At 43.1% G+C, this 19,120-nt stretch overlaps 2 protein-coding genes across 8 annotated transcripts in view; one reads left to right on the top strand and one right to left on the bottom strand.

Annotated features, from left to right (window-relative positions):
- Positions 1–19,120, bottom strand: part of LOC139279853 (protein argonaute-1) — a 96,946-nt gene that overhangs the window by 8,373 nt on the left and 69,453 nt on the right. For all 4 annotated transcript variants that reach the window (XM_070899119.1, XM_070899120.1, XM_070899122.1 and 1 more), the window contains 4 exons: positions 9,849–10,043; positions 9,106–9,240; positions 7,710–7,811; positions 1,263–1,462 (listed from right to left, as the gene is read on the bottom strand). In XM_070899119.1, the coding sequence (XP_070755220.1) occupies positions 1,263–1,462; positions 7,710–7,811; positions 9,106–9,240; positions 9,849–10,043 (632 nt within the window). The remainder of the gene's footprint in view (positions 1–1,262; positions 1,463–7,709; positions 7,812–9,105; positions 9,241–9,848; positions 10,044–19,120) is intronic.
- Positions 1–19,120, top strand: part of LOC139279855 (splicing factor 3B subunit 1-like) — a 72,229-nt gene that overhangs the window by 24,672 nt on the left and 28,437 nt on the right. Inside the window, exons 4-6 of one of the 4 annotated variants that reach the window (XM_070899126.1) lie at positions 1,286–1,363; positions 3,409–3,613; positions 9,812–9,886. The exons of 1 other annotated variant lie outside the window; for it this stretch is intronic. The gene's annotated coding sequence lies outside the window, so the exon portion shown is untranslated. Of the gene's footprint in view, positions 1–1,285; positions 1,364–3,408; positions 3,614–9,811; positions 9,887–12,451; positions 12,586–19,120 lie in introns of those variants that run through there. 2 more of the 4 variants (XM_070899123.1, XM_070899124.1) reach the window with 2 other exon arrangements.

The following is a 19,120-nucleotide window of genomic DNA, read 5'->3' as shown; positions in this document are numbered from 1 at the left end:
GGCAGAACTTTAGTCTGAGGCCTATTACCGCTGCGATTTGGGCCTAGGGAGGGGGGGGGAAACACAAATAATATTTTTCCAAAAAATAAAAAAATATCTCAAAACATTCACAAGACCCTTTACTTGTGAATCGCTGCAAAATCATTTAAAAATAAACTTGAACTTACTTTTTTTGCAGGGTTTCATACCTACCGCCGTTCCAAGGGCTGCTCTGACACGTTTCTCCTTGGCGTTTTTAATCCCCCTCTCTAAGGGTCACCGCTGTGACCAAACTCGGGCGGAAGAGGTTTTGAGTGTTGCATGCCGCCGGTCCGCTCCCCAGCGGTATTTCAAAACCGCCAGCGGAAGACTATGATGAATTTCCCGCCACACCGTTTTCCACCCAAAATGAATACCGCTGACAAAGGCTGATGAATTTCCAGCCCTTAGAATTAGTGATGGAAGAGAAGAAATATCTCCAACAGCTGATGGATTGAAGTAATGAATCAGTAGGCAATGAAAATATGTTCTAAGAGAAAAGTTTTAACGGCCTGATAACAAATATTTCTATATTCAATTGACATTTTTATAGGAAGCTGCAGATGACCATATGGATGCTGGAAGAAGGCAGCTGTGTTTGTGTGTGGAGAAAGCCGAGTCATAGCTTACTGACAGGAGGAGAGTACAAACTCCCAAGACAGAGAGTGACACAAACAATGTCTGTGGAAATTATTGCAGATCAACAATTCAAACCTGACAAGTCAGCTGCAACACCCACAAATCCTCTCTCCTGTTCTCTTTTGTTGGAATTTCATATAATTTGCCTTAATTACTTTGACATCAGCAAAGATAACTTCCAACACCTGTTTCTATCTATAGGAGAGGGAAAGTAAAACTCAAACTGCCCTATGGTACAGTTGATCAATGGTATAGACCATGGAATTGTAGGATATGCACCCATGACTCCACACATGCTAAGCTGCTTATCTCAGTGACAAATACTATCTTTTTGGGGAGAAGTGCATAACAAAGTGCATAATTTGCTTAGAAAATTACCAGAGAAAATCACCCATGGCTCATTTTCTTGTGAGACTGTGACCCATGCAGAGGCCTAAGATAATCATAAATATATCACGGCACCATCACCAACCAGTCCCAAGCTGGCTCTTAACAAAAGAGGCAACGCTGTAGCAGGAGGCATTATTACATGTTTTTATATTACAGTAAATATATGAAACCTGGTGAAATAAATTTACAGCAATTATTCAGACCATTTCCCTTACCTGTCATGTTCTTTGTCCACCAGGTGGTATCTTGCCCTGAATGCCACCAATCTAGCATAATAGGCTGGTGCTGGAATGGAGACAGAGCGTGTGCAGCGCACGTAAGTATGACACAGCTGATAGGTCAAGATCTGAAGCTCATCTGCAGTGAATCGATTGTCGTCCCACAAGACGTAATAATGTGAGGGTCTGCTGGTGCCCTGCGGTGGTAAGGGATGAAACTATGAATTTCCATTCAGAGAATAGCACTGAAAAAACATACTGAAATCTGCCACTTCACTGCTGTACTGTATTTAATGTACATATCTTTAGGGATCAATAAGCTTAACTCCAGAAGTCAGCTGCCTCTGTTTCATACCTACACTGACCAAAACATTTTCAGACCGCCACATCCTAAGGAAACACAAACTCAAACCTCTTGCCACATTTGGAAAGTTTTTACATGTCCGCTCTTCTACAAAGTAAATTATAAAATTGAAAACAGCTTTCATTCCAACACCAGCACAGTATGCCAGAGTAGTAGCATTCAAAGATAGCTCCTGATGGACAAAAAACTAGTATAAATCTACCTCACTAATACTTTCCACTGTCAGGACTAACACATGAAAAATGACTGCTGAGATAAGATATTGGAGTCATGCGGCCTTGGGAGGATGATCTGTTAACATGACTTATCAGCTTCAGGAGCAGAGGGAAGGAAAGAAAATAATTACCCTTTTCTCTTTCCAAAATTGGCAGTTTATCATTTTGGAAACAGTTCTCAAACAGTATGTTTGCCCATTGTGCATGCAGTGCAGCACCATTCCACTTTAATTTAAAAGCTGAATGTCAGTTTCCCTAATGTCAGTGAGTAAATACAGTGCACAGTGTTGAACTGAGCCCTACAGTCCAGTAAAGGCCCAGGTCAAATCTTAGAAGAATGAGAGAATCTTTGGCTAATACTGAATTCAATGATCAGTCAGGTCGACAGTGCTCACATTATAACTGGAGATAAAACTATGATTAACAAAGCCTGTAATAATTGGAAAGATACCTTAATATTTGTTTAAGAAGCTAAATGCTGTAACTCAGGACACACATGACTGAAGAAATAAAGAAAATTCCAAAGCTATCTGTATCATCAGTTAATCAACTGACTTTGATGTTCTATAAGTGAACTGAAATATTAAATTTACACTGCAATCTCCAAGATCACTTACTGAAACACCAAAATCAGGCAGGGAGAGAGATAGTATCTTCATAATGTAATTACTTCTTCACAACATTTCATATCCCCGTTTCTTTAGCAATATCCTGTAGCCATCATCATCATCATAGGCAGTACCTCAGAATCGAGGAAGACTTGCTTCCACTCTTAGCATGAGTTCTTAGGTAGCTGTACAGTCCAATACGAGAGCCACAGTCTCTGTCACAGGTGGGACAGACAGTGGTTGAGGGGAAGGGTGGGCGGGGAGCCTGGTTTGTCGCACGCTCCTTCCGCTGCCTGCGCTTGATTTCTGCATGCTCTCGGCGACGAGACTCGAGGAGCTCAGCGCCCTCACGGATGCACTTCCTCCACTTAGGGCGGTCTTTGGCCAGGGACTCTCAGGTGTCAGTGGGGATGTCGCACTTTATCAGGGAGGCTTTGAAGGTGTCCTTGTAACGTTTCCTCTGCCCACTTTTGGCTCGTTTGCCGTGAACGAGTTCCGAGTAGAGCGCTTGCTTTGGGAGTCTCGTGTCTGACATGCGAACTATGTGGCCTGCCCAGCGGAGTTGATCAAGTGTGGTCAGTGCTTCAATGCTGAGGATGGGGATCAAGAGGTATGGCGAGAAAGCAGGAAGGGGGTACTGAAGTGCATGTTCAGCCATGAACTCATTGAATGGCGGTGCAGGCTAGAAGGGCTGAATGGCCTACTCCTGCACCTATTTTCTATGTTTCTATGTTGGCCTGGACGAGGACGCGAATGTTGGTGCATTTGTCCTCCCAGGGGATTTGTTGGATCTTGCGGAGACATCGCTGGTAGTATTTCTCCAACGGCTTGAGGTGTCTACTGTACATGGTCCATGTCTCTGAGCCATAAAGGAGGGCGGGTAATACTACGGCCCTGTAGACCATGAGCTTGCTGACAGTTTTGAGAGTCTGATCTTCAAAAACACTTTTCCTCAGGTGGCTGAAGGCTGCACTGGCGCACTGGAGGCGGTGTTGGATCTCGTCGTCAATGCTTGCTGTTGTTGATAGGAGGCTCCCGAGACAAGGGAAATAAATGGTCTATGTTGTCCAGGGCCGCGCCGTGAATCTTGATGTCTGCGGGGGACAGTACTGTGCGGCGAGGACAGGCTGGTGGAGGACCTTTGTCTTACTGATGTTTAGCGTAAGTCCCATGCTTTCATACGCATACGTAAATACGTCGACTATGTCCTGGAGTTAACCCACCCTGCTGTACAATTACCATTTTTATCTCTCTCTACCATTTTTCTTTGTTATGAAGTACTTAACCAAATGTGTTGTTTTTCCAACTGGGGAAATCTCAATCTGTCAGAACAGCAGCAATTTTTTCACGTAGCATTCAAACTAGGAATCCTTAAATTGGCATAAAGGAAAAGTGGAAAAAAACAAGCTTGTCACCTGATTGGCACCTCTTGCCCTGTTGTAATCTTAAGTCTATTTCTCTCTTATCGTTGTTACTAACACCATTATGGTCATTACTCCTCTACTTACATTCATTAGTCCTTTTAAACTGCAAATACTCTATCCCACATGATCTTGCTGCTTCCTAAATCTTCACTGCGTTGACATCAAGGGCTCAATTTTGCCCAAGCCCATTTTCTGGCGTATTGCCAGAGTTACACCCGTTTTCTAGGAAAGAAATATTTTGCCAAAGTTCCCCCAATCTATAATTCAAATTTGGCGCCACACAGAGTGTCCAGGTGCCTCGGGGGGCGGGGCCTGCTGTCCCCACCGAAAAAAACAACGGCACACTTTCTGCGTAAGCGCGACAAAAAAAGTGAAGTTTTTGACGTTATTTCAATGGATGCGCAGTACAGCTCCGGGTTGGCAATTGGCCATTTTTAAAGAGCCAGTTGTGTGTGTGTGAAGGAGTGCTGTGCAAGAGCATTGGAAAAATCAGATCTGCAACAATACAAGATGCAATGCAATTCAAGGACCAAGAATTTCTTACAGGATGAAATGGAGGCACTAGTTACTGTGATTGAGGCCAGATGGCACGAGCTGGACAACAGCAGAGGTCACATAAAAGTTCCACCCAAAGAAATGAAGAAACGCTGGAACCAAGTTGCAGAAGATTACTGCACAATGGTGACCACCACGAGATCTGGAGGCCAATGTAACAAGAAGTGGCAGGTCCTTGGTCAAGTAGTTAATGTAAGTAATATTTTCATTTATTCAATGGAATTGCAATTGTAAATGTGACCAGCTGTATATGTCCCACTCAGCAGAAATACACCCTCTCTAAAAAGTTGCATTTTCATCTTTGTAGAGGAAGGTGACACATAATAAAAGGGAAAGAACTTGAACAGAAGGCGGCCCGGCAAATCTGCAGCCACCGACACCCTTGGAAGAGATGGTCACTGTTTTGATGGGTCCTGCCAGAGAAAAGCAACTACCACTGCACAAGCTGGGCCTACACTCGAGGGAGAGGGCAAGTCCTGCAAATTCCAGAGTCTGGCTTTGCCAAATGTTAAGTATTGCGCGGGCTAGCCATGTTTTGGTTCCTGGGGATGTCTCCGTCAGCTACGCTTCGGTTGATGCAATTCATCGTGGTCCTTCAAATCAGCCTGCTGCCTGCGCTGTGTGAGCCTACTCATGCCACCCACCCTGTCCTCTCTTCTGCTGCTAACCATTTGTCTGTGTTCAGTTATATTTTGAAGAACTTGAGGCCAACCCTGACAATGCAGATGATGATTCAGACAAGGATGAGCCTGAAGAGGACATCTTCCAATCCCACCCTCCAGAGCAAGAGCATAGGGGTGAGGGGGATGAAGCCCCCACTGTTTTACTGACTTTGGTGGAGGTGTAGGTGCCACCCATTGAGGTGGCAGCCCCTTCCGTGACTAGTGGTTTGAGTGTCGGTGGGACATTCCATGGTTTCCTAACATCCGAGGCTGCGGCTCCCAGTGGTGGGATGCGAGCCACACCCGTGGGAAGGAGGGGAAGGAGAGCTCGACCGCGCTCTCCTGAGGTGCAGTATCTAACCTCAGGATGGTTCAGATAATGGCAATGAATGCGGAGAGCACTGACCTTACGCGATCACTCCTGGACGCCAGTAGGGTGGGTGATGAGGTAGTGGGACTGTCGGGAGAAGTAACAGCAATCTCACGAGAAATGGGAACGATGTCAATGACCATGAGGAAGGGAATGTCACAGGTACGTGATGCGCTGTCAGTGAATATTGGAGGGGAGTGGGGGAATGTCAGAGATGGTGCAAATACCATCACTGAACATGAGAGGGAAGGTCACAGGTAGTTTTGCTCAACATGAGGGAGGGAACGTTGCAGGTCGTTGAGACACTGTCAGGGTGCATGAGGGATGGCATGTTGAAGTTAGCTGCTGCAATAAGGGAACTCGCCCAGACCCAGCGCCCATTGACAGAATCAACTGCCACTCCCACTCCAATCCCCACACCAGCCTCTGAAGAGCCCCAAGCCGGACCCTCCACATTGCCGCCTGGGCCCTCCACATTGCCACCCCCACCCCCTCTACAGGTGCGCAGTACCCGAGATCTTAGAAAGAATAAGCTTGGTACCAACCCCAGAAACACTGTGCCACCGCCTGTGGGCAGGGGTGGTGGAGACACCAAGAACAAGCACAGAGGGCGGTCTTAGAATAAGGTGGAGGAGAGATGGCTGCAGCCTTTCTATGCTGCTGCTGTTATTATTGTTACTGTTGTAAATGTTGTTCTCAAATTAAAATATTTCTGTAAGTTATGAAATTTACAAGTTTGAAAGTTAGTAAGTGATCTTAAAGTTTTTAAGTGATCGTAACTGAAAACTTTAAAGTTTGATACAAGAATAATTTTATTAGTTAAGTACAAACTGGTTATTAAACTTTTGAATAAAATATATTTTACATTAAATCTGAATCATTTTCATTATTTGTTCCATTAACACAGCAGGCAGGACAGGTTCTTTGTTCTCTCTCCCCAAGATCTGTATGGATGGACTTCTCTTCCATCCCCCCTCCCCCCACCAAAACTCATTGTAGTTGTGTGACTCCTCCCCTTCCCCCGCCACCACACTTCAGAAATCCAAGAACGTTCCGTGTACTCCGTTGAAAGGTAAACAAAGTTGAACTTTATTATGGACATTTCAAGTGTTAGAGACTCCCTCCAAAAACTTCGCTGAAAAACAATAGCGTCTTTCAGCGCCGATTTTTCAATCTATGCTGCTTTCTGTCCACTCACCAGTAGGTTTATCAGGAGTGGCCAGATACACCGAACTAAGATAAAATTATTTGGGGCAAACTGCGAAAACTGGTACCCCTCCTCCATGATGTCAAAGAAACCTAACCTAGAAAAATCGTAACTAAAGCAGTTACGCCGGCGCAGATTCCAGGGGGAAACTTTGAATTAAATAATTACGGCAGAAAAAAGCGGCGCAAATGACCTGGGAAAATTGAGCCCCAAGTCTTGTTGTAGAAACTCAAACTAGAATTTCTCATCACCCCCACCTCCTACAATTGTCAGGTTTTTAAAGCCACAATTCATCCACATCTAATCATTATTTCCTGTGTACTTTACCTTCTATTTTCAGCCTTGGTATTGTTCTGCAATGTAGGCCTACACCCATCACAAATTTCTCAATAAATGGACTGCACGTATCTGCCATGTCACAAGCTCCATCCTTAGTAATTCACACCCACCCCTGTGTGTATCCTATTTTTGTAGTGATAAGTGGCACCATGACAGGATCTGAATGGGGAAGAACAATGCAGGAAAGAAGGAAGCAGCAAATAGAAATCAAGCAAGTTGGGAGAGGCATGTGAGCACTGGTAGCCTAGGGGTGGGTAGATACATATGCATTTAGATTCAAAAAGTAGTTCCGGCAGTACCACCTATGTCCTGGAAACTCCTCTCCTAGCTTGCCGATTTCAATTGTTGCTTCCTTTTTTTCTTATATCCATCTAAAAAACAAAGGCAGTTATTTCATGCCGAGGCTATTTACGTTAGTTTCTGTTGGTGATGGACATTTCCAAATTGACCTGGATCTGGCAATCTGCAAAGCTCCCCACCATCTCTTAACCTGTACCAGACCTTAGAACCTATTTAGACCAGTTCTCCTATGTACCTGGGAAGTTCCCTTAATGGGGAAAAAAAGTCAAGCTAGCAGCTAAACATGCTCTAGACTCTAAAATGCTTTTCAACAGTGCCACAAGAGATCAGCTACTGAGTGTACATTCCCCTGAGCTCTCCGATTGTGTAATGGTCACATGGACAAAAGTACCCAACTAACCTGAATCCCAGCATGGCTGCACAGGTAGAAATCAAACTCAAATGGGTGGGTGATATTGGTATCAACCGTTGTTCCTGCTGGTATGTTCCCACTTTTACCAATCTGGCAAAAGAGAAAAAAAACTGCAGTTAATATTTTGAACAGGAAAGAAGAACAAAAAGGAACATTTTGCCATATTTAAAGATTGATCATTCCATATTGGCTCATATTGTGTATTAGTCCGAAGCACATAGTCAGGTTTTGTGGACATTCAAACCAGACTATAAGTTCAGGTGATACTGGTATGCTTGAGAGTAGCACACCGTACAACTGCAACACTGGCATCTGGATACCAGCAGAGACACAGATCCAGTAATATTAGCACTGATATTATCAGGTTTGAAATATTATACCCTTATTACTGGTATGGGTGCAGATCCTTTACTTCTCACCTCAGTCCTGGCACGTCATATATAGTATTTATGCCAGCAGACCTCTCAAGTCAGTAGTTAGATGAAAATGATCAGTAAAATGATCTCTGTTCACATATAGGCTGATTTTAATATAAGTCAGTGTGACCATCAAATTATCATATACTTTGCAGTATTCTCTGAATAACCCTAAAATGTACCCTAATCTGATTTATGCAGTGGAAGCCAATTTAGTGGATGTCCTGATGGAAATTTCACTAAGAAAAATCCATTCGTAAAATGGGTGAAAACTGCTGCCCCAGAAAAGTCCTATAAGGGACTTCCATCCCAATAGGTATTCCCCATTAACGTGGGTCAAATTACTTATATTTTAATTTGGTTTGTTACAGATTTAAGGGTTTCTCTCAATAAAAGCACCCCTATAATGAGCCATACAGATCAAGAAGGCTCCATGTTCCATCAATGAGCTATCCTGAATTTAGCTGATCTTAGCAAGGGTGGCAGTGGGAACAGAGAATCTCAATGTTACTCAGGTCAGTCGGGAGGCAAATTCAGCTTGGTTACTAATTCCGTTAGCCATCCAGAAACTTCTGCTACAGTTTGTATCCATGGATGGGATCATTCCTGCCCTTAGCACCTCCATAGTCAAATATCCTGCTGGCACTCACTGTCTGAGCTTACACATGAAGCATAGCTACTTTAGTGAAGCACTTTAGTTTCCTACATTACAATAGTGACTACACTCCAAAAGTACTTCATTGGCTGTAAAGCACTTTGAGACGTCCGGTGGATGTGAAAGGCGCTATATAAATCCAAGTCTTTCTTTTCTTTCACTGGAGAGCTGCAGCACCCATGGGATATACTAAGCAAGAGCCAGCGCCCTCAGGAAGGGAGAAAAGAGGGAAAGAAAAAAAAACCCATACAAATGAAAAAAATAATCCCTGCTTCCATCAATAGATTAATTGAAGTTATTTCATGACTCTTACCCTCTCGCTCTTATCTGCACAGAAGAGTCGTGTGTGGTGCCGTTTCTGGACAACTATATAGGTAATTCCAGGCTGATAATCTTTTTCCAGTTTGATACATGCATCACGGATAGCCAGGAGCTCATAGTGTAAGATCTGGAAAAGAAGGTTTCAGGTGGTTTGTTAATTTAAAGAAGTATTTAAAACAGTTTAGATGAGGAGCAGAGGAGATTGCTGCAGGACTAGTAATGTAGCTGTTTGTCAATAGGAAATCTTTGGGTTTTCAAGCCAAAGTAATAAACAATCTGATCTCAGATACAAGGACAAACATATTCCTTTAGAGGAGTGAGTTTACCAACGGGACAGAGCTGTTTTAGGAAGGATGTGAAAATCCTATTGAGACATTCTCTGCCGAGTGTATAAAAAAGGTGCAGGGAATGGCAAATTTAACAAGTACAGCCTGAATTGTCCAAGTTACCACATTTGAACTATAGTTCCTGGCTACTAATCATAATATAGCATTGATAACAGCTGTCCATATAGTCCAGACTATCCTTCCTCCCACTGATAGGAGGAAATGCTAAGCAGGATATCAAGGGTTAATACAAAAATGAAAATCTGGTTTAATTTTTTTTGTTGATATTCTTCACTTCTGCCTCTTATCGAAATTCATCAAGGTAACCCCTGCAAATCTGAACTCTACTTCAGTTGACTTGTATAATTTCAGGTGTTTACTTCAGTGAGTGAATGGAACTTTGAGCTACCTGCGGCAATTGTCCCTCAGGGACACCATCCCTATAGAAGATAATCCTTGTTGGCTTGAAGCGGGTAGATTTGTAAAACTGGATCAGAAGTTCTCGAACCATGTAGGAAAGGTCTTCAATTATCTCCTGACGGGGTCGCTGCACACGGACTGTGGCACAGTAACGGCTTGGATGGGCATCCATGCTGCCAACCACCTGGTATGAAAAAAATAGAACTCTCAGGAGAACTAATGATATTGCATAAGCAACTGTAATATCAAAACTGAAAGTTCTGAATGCGCTTGTATAATCTGAAACCAGATTCTACTGGATAATAAACTGCCATAAAATTCCTCAGTCTATAACACTGGCTTAGCAGTTGTACTCAAAAATGGTTGCAGAATAATGTGTAGAAAATGGAAGTGGCTCCTCCTGATGGCTCAGTCAGTACACTCTCTCTGCCCCTCTCCCAGTACTGAATCATACAGACCAAGACGGTTCCAGGCTCAATCAGTTGAATGTGTTGAGTTAACTGAGCTCATTTGAAGCCATAGTGGGACATTTCTAATGAACTCAGCAACACTGGTCTAAAAGAAAAATGGAAAATTCCACCAGTGCTCTGCTCATTCTCAACATGCAGACTCCAGCTGTAAAATTTGTGTGTGTTCCCTAGTGAAGGTCTAGCCTGGCTGTGATATCCCTTGACCTCCAACAATAGTTGCACAGCTTCACAATCCTTACTGCACCCTCGGCTCAGACGAAGTACACAAACTTCTTAAGGAGTCATATAAAAGTTTAGGCACTTTTTCTCTGTCTCCTTACAATTCCCCATTCCCTTCTTTGGATGACTTTGCTTTAACAGTGGTATGAAACGTTAGCGTCCTCATCCAGGCCAACATTCCCAGCTTTGAAGCACTGACCACACTTGATTATCTCCACTGGGCAGGCCACATAATTTGCATGCCAGACACGAGACTCCCAAAGCAAGCGCTCTACTCGGAACTCCTTCACGGCAAACGAGCCAAAGGAGGACAGCGGAAACGTTACAAGGACACCCTCAAAGCCTCCCTGATAAAGTGCAACATCCCTACTGACAACTGGGAGTCCCTGGCCAAAGACTGCCCAAAGTGGAGGAAGTGCATCCGGGAGGGCGCCGAGCACCTCGAGTCTCATCGCTGAGAGCATGCAGAAATCAAGCGCAGGCAGTGGAAAGAGCGTGCAGCAAACCAGTCCCACCCACCCCTTCCCTCGACAACTGTTTGTCGCACCTGTTAGAGACTGTGGTTCTCGTATTGGACTGTACAGCCATCTAAGAACTCATGCTAAGAGTGGAAGCAAGTCTTCCTCGATTCTGAGGGACTGCCTATGATGATGATGATGGCTACAGGATATTGCTAAAGAAACAGGGATATGGAATGTTGTGAAGAAGTAATTACATTATGAAGATACTACTGAGGGACACAACACTGGCGTAAATGGCCCTGTGGAATTTCAGAGCCAGTGAGGGAGTTCCAGATAGGGAGTATGCATAGAAGGTCAGAGTTGAAGGATCGGAGCGTGCAGGAGACACAAGCTGGAGGAGTAGAAATAGGTATTAAAGAACATCTTAAAGGAGGAGAGGTAGAGAATTCCAGAGCTTAAGGCCTAGGTAGCTGAAGGCACGGCCACCAATGATGGAGCACTGAAAATCAGGGGTACGCAAGAGGCTGGAATTGGAGTGGCGCAGAGATCTGAGGCTGGAAGAGGTTACCGAGATAGGGAGGAACGAGGCCATGGGGAATTTGAAAACTAGGATGAGAAATATAAAGGGAGCAAATGTAGGTCAGCGAGCAGAGGTGATGTGTGAAAGGGACTTGGTGCAAGTTAAGATACAGGCAACAGAGTTTTGGATGAGCTCAAACTTAGAGGGTGGGAGGCCAGCCAGGAGAGCATTGGAATAGTTGAGTCTAGAGGCAACAAAGGCATGGATGAGGGTATCAACAGCTGAGGCAGGGTTGCAGATGGGCGATGATGGGTGGAAGGAGACAGTCTTGGTAATGGAGAAGATATGGGTTCGGAAGATCAGCTCAGGGTTAAATATGCCAAGTTGGCAAACTGTCTGGTTCAGTCCCAGACAGTGGCCAGGGAAAGGGATGGAATCAGTGGCTAGGGAACGGAGTTATGGCAGGGACCGAAGACAATGGCCTCAATTTTCCCAATACTCTTGAAGAAGTTGGTATATCAAAATATAAAAGGCTGACATCTGCGACTGGTGGTGAACCTTCAAACCTTCAGCCTTTTACTGGTTGCAAGGAGGAAGCTCTGGCTGGCATACATGGAAAGCAGAGGGAAATAGGAAAATGAGGTGTTGGCTCTAGGTTGGTCATCTTTTCATGACTCTGAATATATACAGCAGAAAATGAAATCAGTCATCGCAATGCTTAATACAATGTGAATGCTTAACTCACACTGGGGTTGCATTCTAAAGGCTTTCAAACTCTCTGCTTTTTATATGTTCCAAATTCTTCAAAAAAAATAGAAATCTGCTACAGGTGGTGAAACCACAAGCCCATAGTTCTGAAAGTACAATGCCCATTGTACAGCTCATCTATCCTTGCAAAACTCTTCTTTCTCTGTCCTCCTAGGTGTGCTACAGCAAACCAAGGAAGCGCTTCCAGAGGATCCTGACCCCTGTGCTTCTGGACCAACGAACTCCTCTTCACCCACACCACCACCCATAGTGCTCAAAAAAAATATGTTCCAGTGAAAAAGAAGGGCGGTAAGAGAAGGGATAACCAGCCGTGGATAACCAAGGAAATTCAAATGAGTGGTTATGCACAGATTGTTGTACGGAGCACAAATATCCAGGAGGAGCTAGAGGTGGAAGACGAGGAGACAATCTTTGCTGGGCAGAAGGAAATGTCATCCTCTTCCAGAGGACCCAGATCTCAGGGGTCCAGTATTTAAAAATATTCTTCGAGAGCATCACACTATGCGGCATTATGATGGATGTGCCTAAACAATGCAGTCAACCCTGGAGATGAGACAGCTCCAAAATGATTTGCAATTTCCCAAGGAGAGAACTAAGGACTGTCTTGACTTCTGGCATGGCAGTTACAACTGCTGCCATATATGCCTTGGGAACCAGAGTGGAATGGAGAGGGTTCTCTATTCCAGTCTCCAAACATGTAGGACTGGAATGCAAACAAATGTCTATGGGCATCTATTGACCTGATGGGTACCATTTAGTCTGCTTTCCCACTAATCAGTGCCCAAGCAGGGACAAAACCTAGTACTATTGTCCTGGCAGGTGTGCATATGCATGAAGATGCTGTCTCAGGACAGTATCGTGTGTGCCCTTCTGCCAGCCCCCTCAGATGTCTGCACACGTGGCCATCATAGCCAGGGCCAGATTGACCTTCAGTTAGTCAAGATCCAGCTTAAAGCAGATCTCTCTGGTGCCTCATCTGTCAGACACAAGGGCCACACCAAGTCCCAATGGTTTCTGCTGCCGAGCACTCAGTTATCCTTCTCAAGCACTGCTGAGTGTGAGGTTCAGATAAGACCACCTCAGTCTGTTTGCACAGAGGCATGGGTACCAGATCAGCATGGCCTCCCTGCGTAGCTTCTCCTGATCCTCCTCCTCCTCCTCTTCTCTTCGTAACAGAGGAAAAGGAAAATCAGTAAGATAAACATCATTGTCTCCTGTGATGAAACAATAATGGTGGGGGAAAAAAAAAAAGGACCACAGCATTAGGAGCAATACTGGACCTATTAATAAGGGTGAGATGGTAAAATCAAAAGATAAATGAGTCTTCAGCTTAAAACAAACTTCTGAAGATGACCTTTAACGCCACTTCTGTCTGACAGTGGCTGCCTCGAAATCACCAAACCTCTTTTATACAGGCTTCATCTCAGGAAGTGAACCACGGGTGAACAGGGATTGAAATTCAATGTGTGGGCACCTTAGTGTTCTGGTTAATGCAATGGACTAGCAACCCTACGTCATGAGTTCAAACACCACCATGACAAGTTGTAAACCTAAATTCAATAAATCTAGCAGGCAGGCATCAGGAAAACTGATGATTATTGTAAAAATCCAATTGGTTCATTAAGGTCTGCCCTACATTATACGGTTGACTCTAAATGTCTTCTGAAGTGGCCTATCAAGCCTATCGCTATGGAATAACAGTAGTTCAACAGTAGGAGAACATTCACCACCACCTTCACATGGCAACGAGCAGTAAATGTGACCATGACACATCTTGAGATCAAACAATTTAAAAAGTTCCTTCCAAATCTCATTTGCATCTGGCAGTCGGTATTTAACGACAGGATGCCCACACTCCCAGGAGAATAGCAACAAAATATATTTTCACACAGATGCCTCCATCCAGCTATCCCAACCTCACCCAGAAATGGATGGTAAACATGAGGGAAATCTTGGCCTATCCAGCACTTCTCACTTGGGGTTGTATAGAAGGCTCCATTCTATTGCTCGATTTACTTTGTTCTTTTGGAAACCAACGTTTACATAATACATAAATATAATTTATGTATACACACACATACATTTTTAAAGTCCGATAAGAAACTGCAAGCCAACAAACAAAAAGCATCATTTGTTTGAGAGCTTCCATAAAAAGGCTTTTGTTTAAATCAAGTTGCAGTTCCACTGATGGAAAGAGTGACATCACTTTGTATTGGTCTATTAGTCAGCTGGCAGTTGCTGTTACCAGGCAACAGTTCTGTTAGCGTGATTTAACTGATGACTCACAAAGATACTGCTTTGAAAGCAAATATGTGCAGTGAGAAAGCGTGGTACAATGTGTAGGACTTCAAGATATCAGATCTGATAAGAATATTGCTATGAAGCACAGCATGTGTTCAGAAAGCTTAGGGAAAATCTTAAATTATCAAATGTCCCAAACCTGCAGTGCCCCCGACTCTTCATTATTTAAAGTCTATCTTTATTTAAAGTCTATCTTATGTTGAACCATAACACAAATAATAAAAAAAATAAATAAAGCCAAGGTAGCAAATTATATTTTCAGGATATCTTTGGTGTCCAGATATGAACATGTGCACATTCTGACAAGCACACACTAATTCTCCACATTCAGAATTGACATACATACTGAGAGAAAATGTTGCTCACTCGTGCTGCAATCAGGACTCCGTTCAGTACTGAGGGGGGACTGGATTGTCTCATTGACTCAATTAGTTCCTAGCAATGGGGAACATTATACATACAGATTGAACTTGGAACAAACTAGTCTAGCAGACTCGAAAGGGAATTCAAAGTTTATCAAAAAAAAGTCTTTCTAAAATGGAATCACATGCCTTTGATCAGGAAAGTCTACTGTAGAACTGGCATAATGGTCCAATATTTCGTGCCATTGAGTGACAGGACAAGGATCTGTGGCTGGCAAGAACCAAAACTCACCCGATCTACAGGGTAATCAATAACTGTAAATCAGGTGCTTCCTCCAGAGGAAACTACTCTTCAGTCTGCTCTAGACTACTGCCTGGTGGCTAAATTAGGAATTACAACAGCAGTGACCTGTGTGGAGAAGAGAATGGGACAGTCAAAGTTTAAATCCCAGCAACAGTGATGCCCAGTATCATCTGTACTTGTTGGACACATTTTGTTTTTCAAAAAAAAAAGTTGAATTCTGATAGCTGTCAATCTCAGCGAATGTGGAAACAAAATTCTCCTGCACAGTAGTGCATTTTTTGTCTGATCATGCAGGAAAATAATTTCTCCCCTAAATTCAGATAAGAACCAGATTGCAACACATTGGCTGCCCTCCCAGATTTCCTTAGAAGAATGGAATTACCAAATCAAATAACTGAATATAAATTCAAAACAAAGTGAGTTTGATAAACTAATAGTATTGTTTCGCCATTCTATTCTGTGTGGAGTCATCATAAACTATCTTCTGGAATGGATCCCATAGATCTTGCATACATAATGATCTCCACTCTTCAATACTGACAGGAATTGTAAGGGAACCAGCTGAACTGCAGGCTTTGCTTTGCACATGACTTGTATTTACTCATATATATCTTACATATGCAAAGCTTTTATTTAATTCCTGCACACAGGATTGGATTTGGATTCTGTCAACTAATTCAAAGCAAGCAGCAGAAGAATTTCTTTTTTCTTGAGAATGTTGCTAAAAGTTCAATGTTTTTACTTCCTGGTTTCAGAAAAATGTGCTATTTGTAAGTCCTCCAAGTTGGATTTCCTACTGGCTCTCCTGCTATTTAACCTCAAATTTACTACTTCAAAATTAAACAAAATGTCAAGCTCCAAACACAGAATATGTTATCACAATTTAAGACAGTACTGATTTTGAACTTTCCTTGATGAATTATCCAGCAAGTACGTCCCAAGTTCTATCTTTGGCTTACTTTGGGCTTGTTCTGGGCGAGCTATAGCTGTCCTAACATTGGCCACAGTGCCTGTTAGCAAAGCAAAAATGTTGAACTACATAGCCAAAACAAGTCAAAGGAAGGTGTGATCAAACTGTACAGCAGTCTGGTCAGACATACCTGGATTACTGTGGCCAGTTCTGGAGAGAAATAAAAGAGAGTCAAGTGCTGGGAACAGTGCAGAGAAGAGCCATAATGCTGACCCTAGTGTCAAATGGAGGTGCCAGAGAGGTGATATGAGAGTTATGCAATATAGTAAATGGTATAGAAAAGGTTCATCTGGAATATTACTTTAACCTAAACTGTGGCAGTAGGGTAAAGGGGGGGGGGCACAGGTTGAAATTAGTATACGGTGATTTTGGGACTGATATCAGAAAACTTTTCTTCATAGAGTGATCACCACTTGGCATGGACTTCTGGGCAGAGTGGTGAAAGTGAAAACACTGGAACCATTTAAGAAATAATAAGATGCAGCAATAGAGAAAAGCGTAGGCATATTCTAGACAGATGAATTTAGATGGACAAAATTGCCTTCCTCATCTGTAAATCAGCCAAGCTCCCACTCTTGATTGTTATCTCATGACCCCTGCAAGAAACAAGCATGTGCATGTATGGAGGGCACAAAGTCAGCTTTGGGCTTGGCTCCGATGCTTCCATGTCAAGCTGCCTACCAGTACTCCCTGTCTAAGCTCACACTTCAACAGCCACTAGGAGTGCTTTCAATATATAAAAACATAAGAAATAGGAGCAGGAGTAGGCCATATGGCCCCTCGAGCCTGCTCCGCCACTTAATATGATCATGGCTGATCCGATCATGGACTCAGGTCCACTTCCCTGCCCGCTCCCCATAACCTCTTAATCGTTAATAAACTGTCTATCTCGGTCGTAAATTTATTCAACGTCCCGACTTCCACAGCTCTCTGAGGCAGTGAATTCCACAGATTTACAACCCTCAGAATAAATTCCTCCTCATCTCAGTTTTAAATTTGCGGCCCCTTATTCTAAGATTATGTCTCCTAGTTCTCGTCTCCCCCATCAGTGGACACATCCACCTTGTCAAGCCCCCTATAATCTTATACGTTTCGATAAGATCACCTCTCATTCTTCTGAATTCCAATGAGTAGACGCCCAACCTACTCAATCTTTCCTCATAGTCAACCCCCTCATTTCCGGAATCAACCTAGTGAACCTTCTCTGAACTCCAAAACAAGTATATCCTTTCGTAAATATGGAAACCAAAACTGTACTCAGTATTCCAGGTGTGACCTCACCAACACTCTGCATAACTGTAGCAAGACTTCCCTGCTTTTATACTCCATCCCCTTTGCAATAAAGGCTAAGATTCCATTGGCCTTCCTGATCACTTGCTGTACCTACATACTAACCTTTTGTGTTTCATGCACAAGTACCCCCAGGTCCTGCTGTACTGCGGCACTTTGCAATTTTCCTCCATTTAAATAATAACTTGCTCTTTGATTTTTTTCTGCCAAAGTTCATGACCTCCCACTTTCCAACATTATACTCCATCTGCCAAATTTTTGCCCACTCACTTAACCTGTCTATGTCCTTCTGCAGATTTTTTGTGTCCTCACACATTGCTTTTCCTCCCATCTTTGTAGTTAACAAACTTGGCTATGTTACAGTCGGTCCTTTCTTCCAAGTCGTTAATATAGATTGTAAATAGTTGGGGTCTCAGCACTAATCCCTGCGGCACCCCACTAGTTACTGATTGCCAACCCGAGAATTAACCATTTATCCCGACTCTGTTTGTTAGTCAATCCTCTATCCATGCTAATATATTACCCCCAACCTCGTAAATTTTTATTTTTGTGCAGTAACCTTTTATGTGGCACCTTATCAAATGCCTTCTGGAAGTCCAAATACACCACATCCACTGGTTCCCCTTTATCCACCCTGTGCGTTACATCTTCAAAGAATTCCAGCGAATTTGTCAAACATGACTTCCCCTTCATAAATCCATGCTGACTCTGCCTGACCAAATTATGCTTTTCCAAATGTCCTGCTACTTTAATAATGGACTCCAACATTTTTCCCACCACAGATGTTAGGCTAACTGGTCTATAGTTTCCTGCTTTTTGTCTGCCTCCTTTTTTTAAAATCGGGGCGTTACATGTGCAGTTTTCCAATTTGCTGGGACCTCCCCAGAATCGAGGGAATTTTGGTAAACTACAACCAATGCATCCACTATTCCTGCCACTACTTCTTTTAAGACCCTAGGATGCAAGCCATCAGGTACAGGGGACTTATCTGCCTTTAGTCCCATTATCTTACTGACTTCCACTTCCTTAGTGATTGTGATTGTGTTAAGTTCCTCCCCCCCTTGACTATCCACTGTTGGGACATTGTTTGTGTCCTCTATCGTAAAGACTGATACAAAATATTTGTTCAGAGTTTCTGCCATCTCCATGTTCCCCATTACTAATTTCTCAGTCTTTTCCTTTGAGGGACCAACATTTACTTTAGCCACTCTTTGCCTTTCTATATACCGATAGAAACTCTTGATATCTGTTTTTATATTTTGTGCTAGTTTACTTTCATAGTCTATCTTCCCTTTCTTAATAATTTTTGAGTCATTCTTTGCTGTCTTTTAAAAGCTTCCCAATCTTCTGTCCTCCCATGAGTTTTGGCCACTTTGTATGCCCTGGTTTTTAATTGGATACCGTCCTTTATTTCTTTAGTTAGCCACGGATGGCTATCTTTTCTTTTACACCCTTTTCTCATTGGAATATATTTTTCTTGAGAGTTGTGAAATATCTTCTTAAATGTACGCCACTGTTCATCAACCGTCCTACACTTTAATCTATTTTCCCAGTCCACTTTAGCCAACTCTGCCCTCATACCTTAATAGTCTCCTT

The sequence above is a fragment of the Pristiophorus japonicus genome, chromosome 14 (genome assembly GCF_044704955.1).
Source record: "Pristiophorus japonicus isolate sPriJap1 chromosome 14, sPriJap1.hap1, whole genome shotgun sequence".
NCBI classification, from domain to species: domain Eukaryota; kingdom Metazoa; phylum Chordata; class Chondrichthyes; family Pristiophoridae; genus Pristiophorus; species Pristiophorus japonicus.
This window is presented reverse-complemented; position numbering and strand designations above follow the sequence as displayed.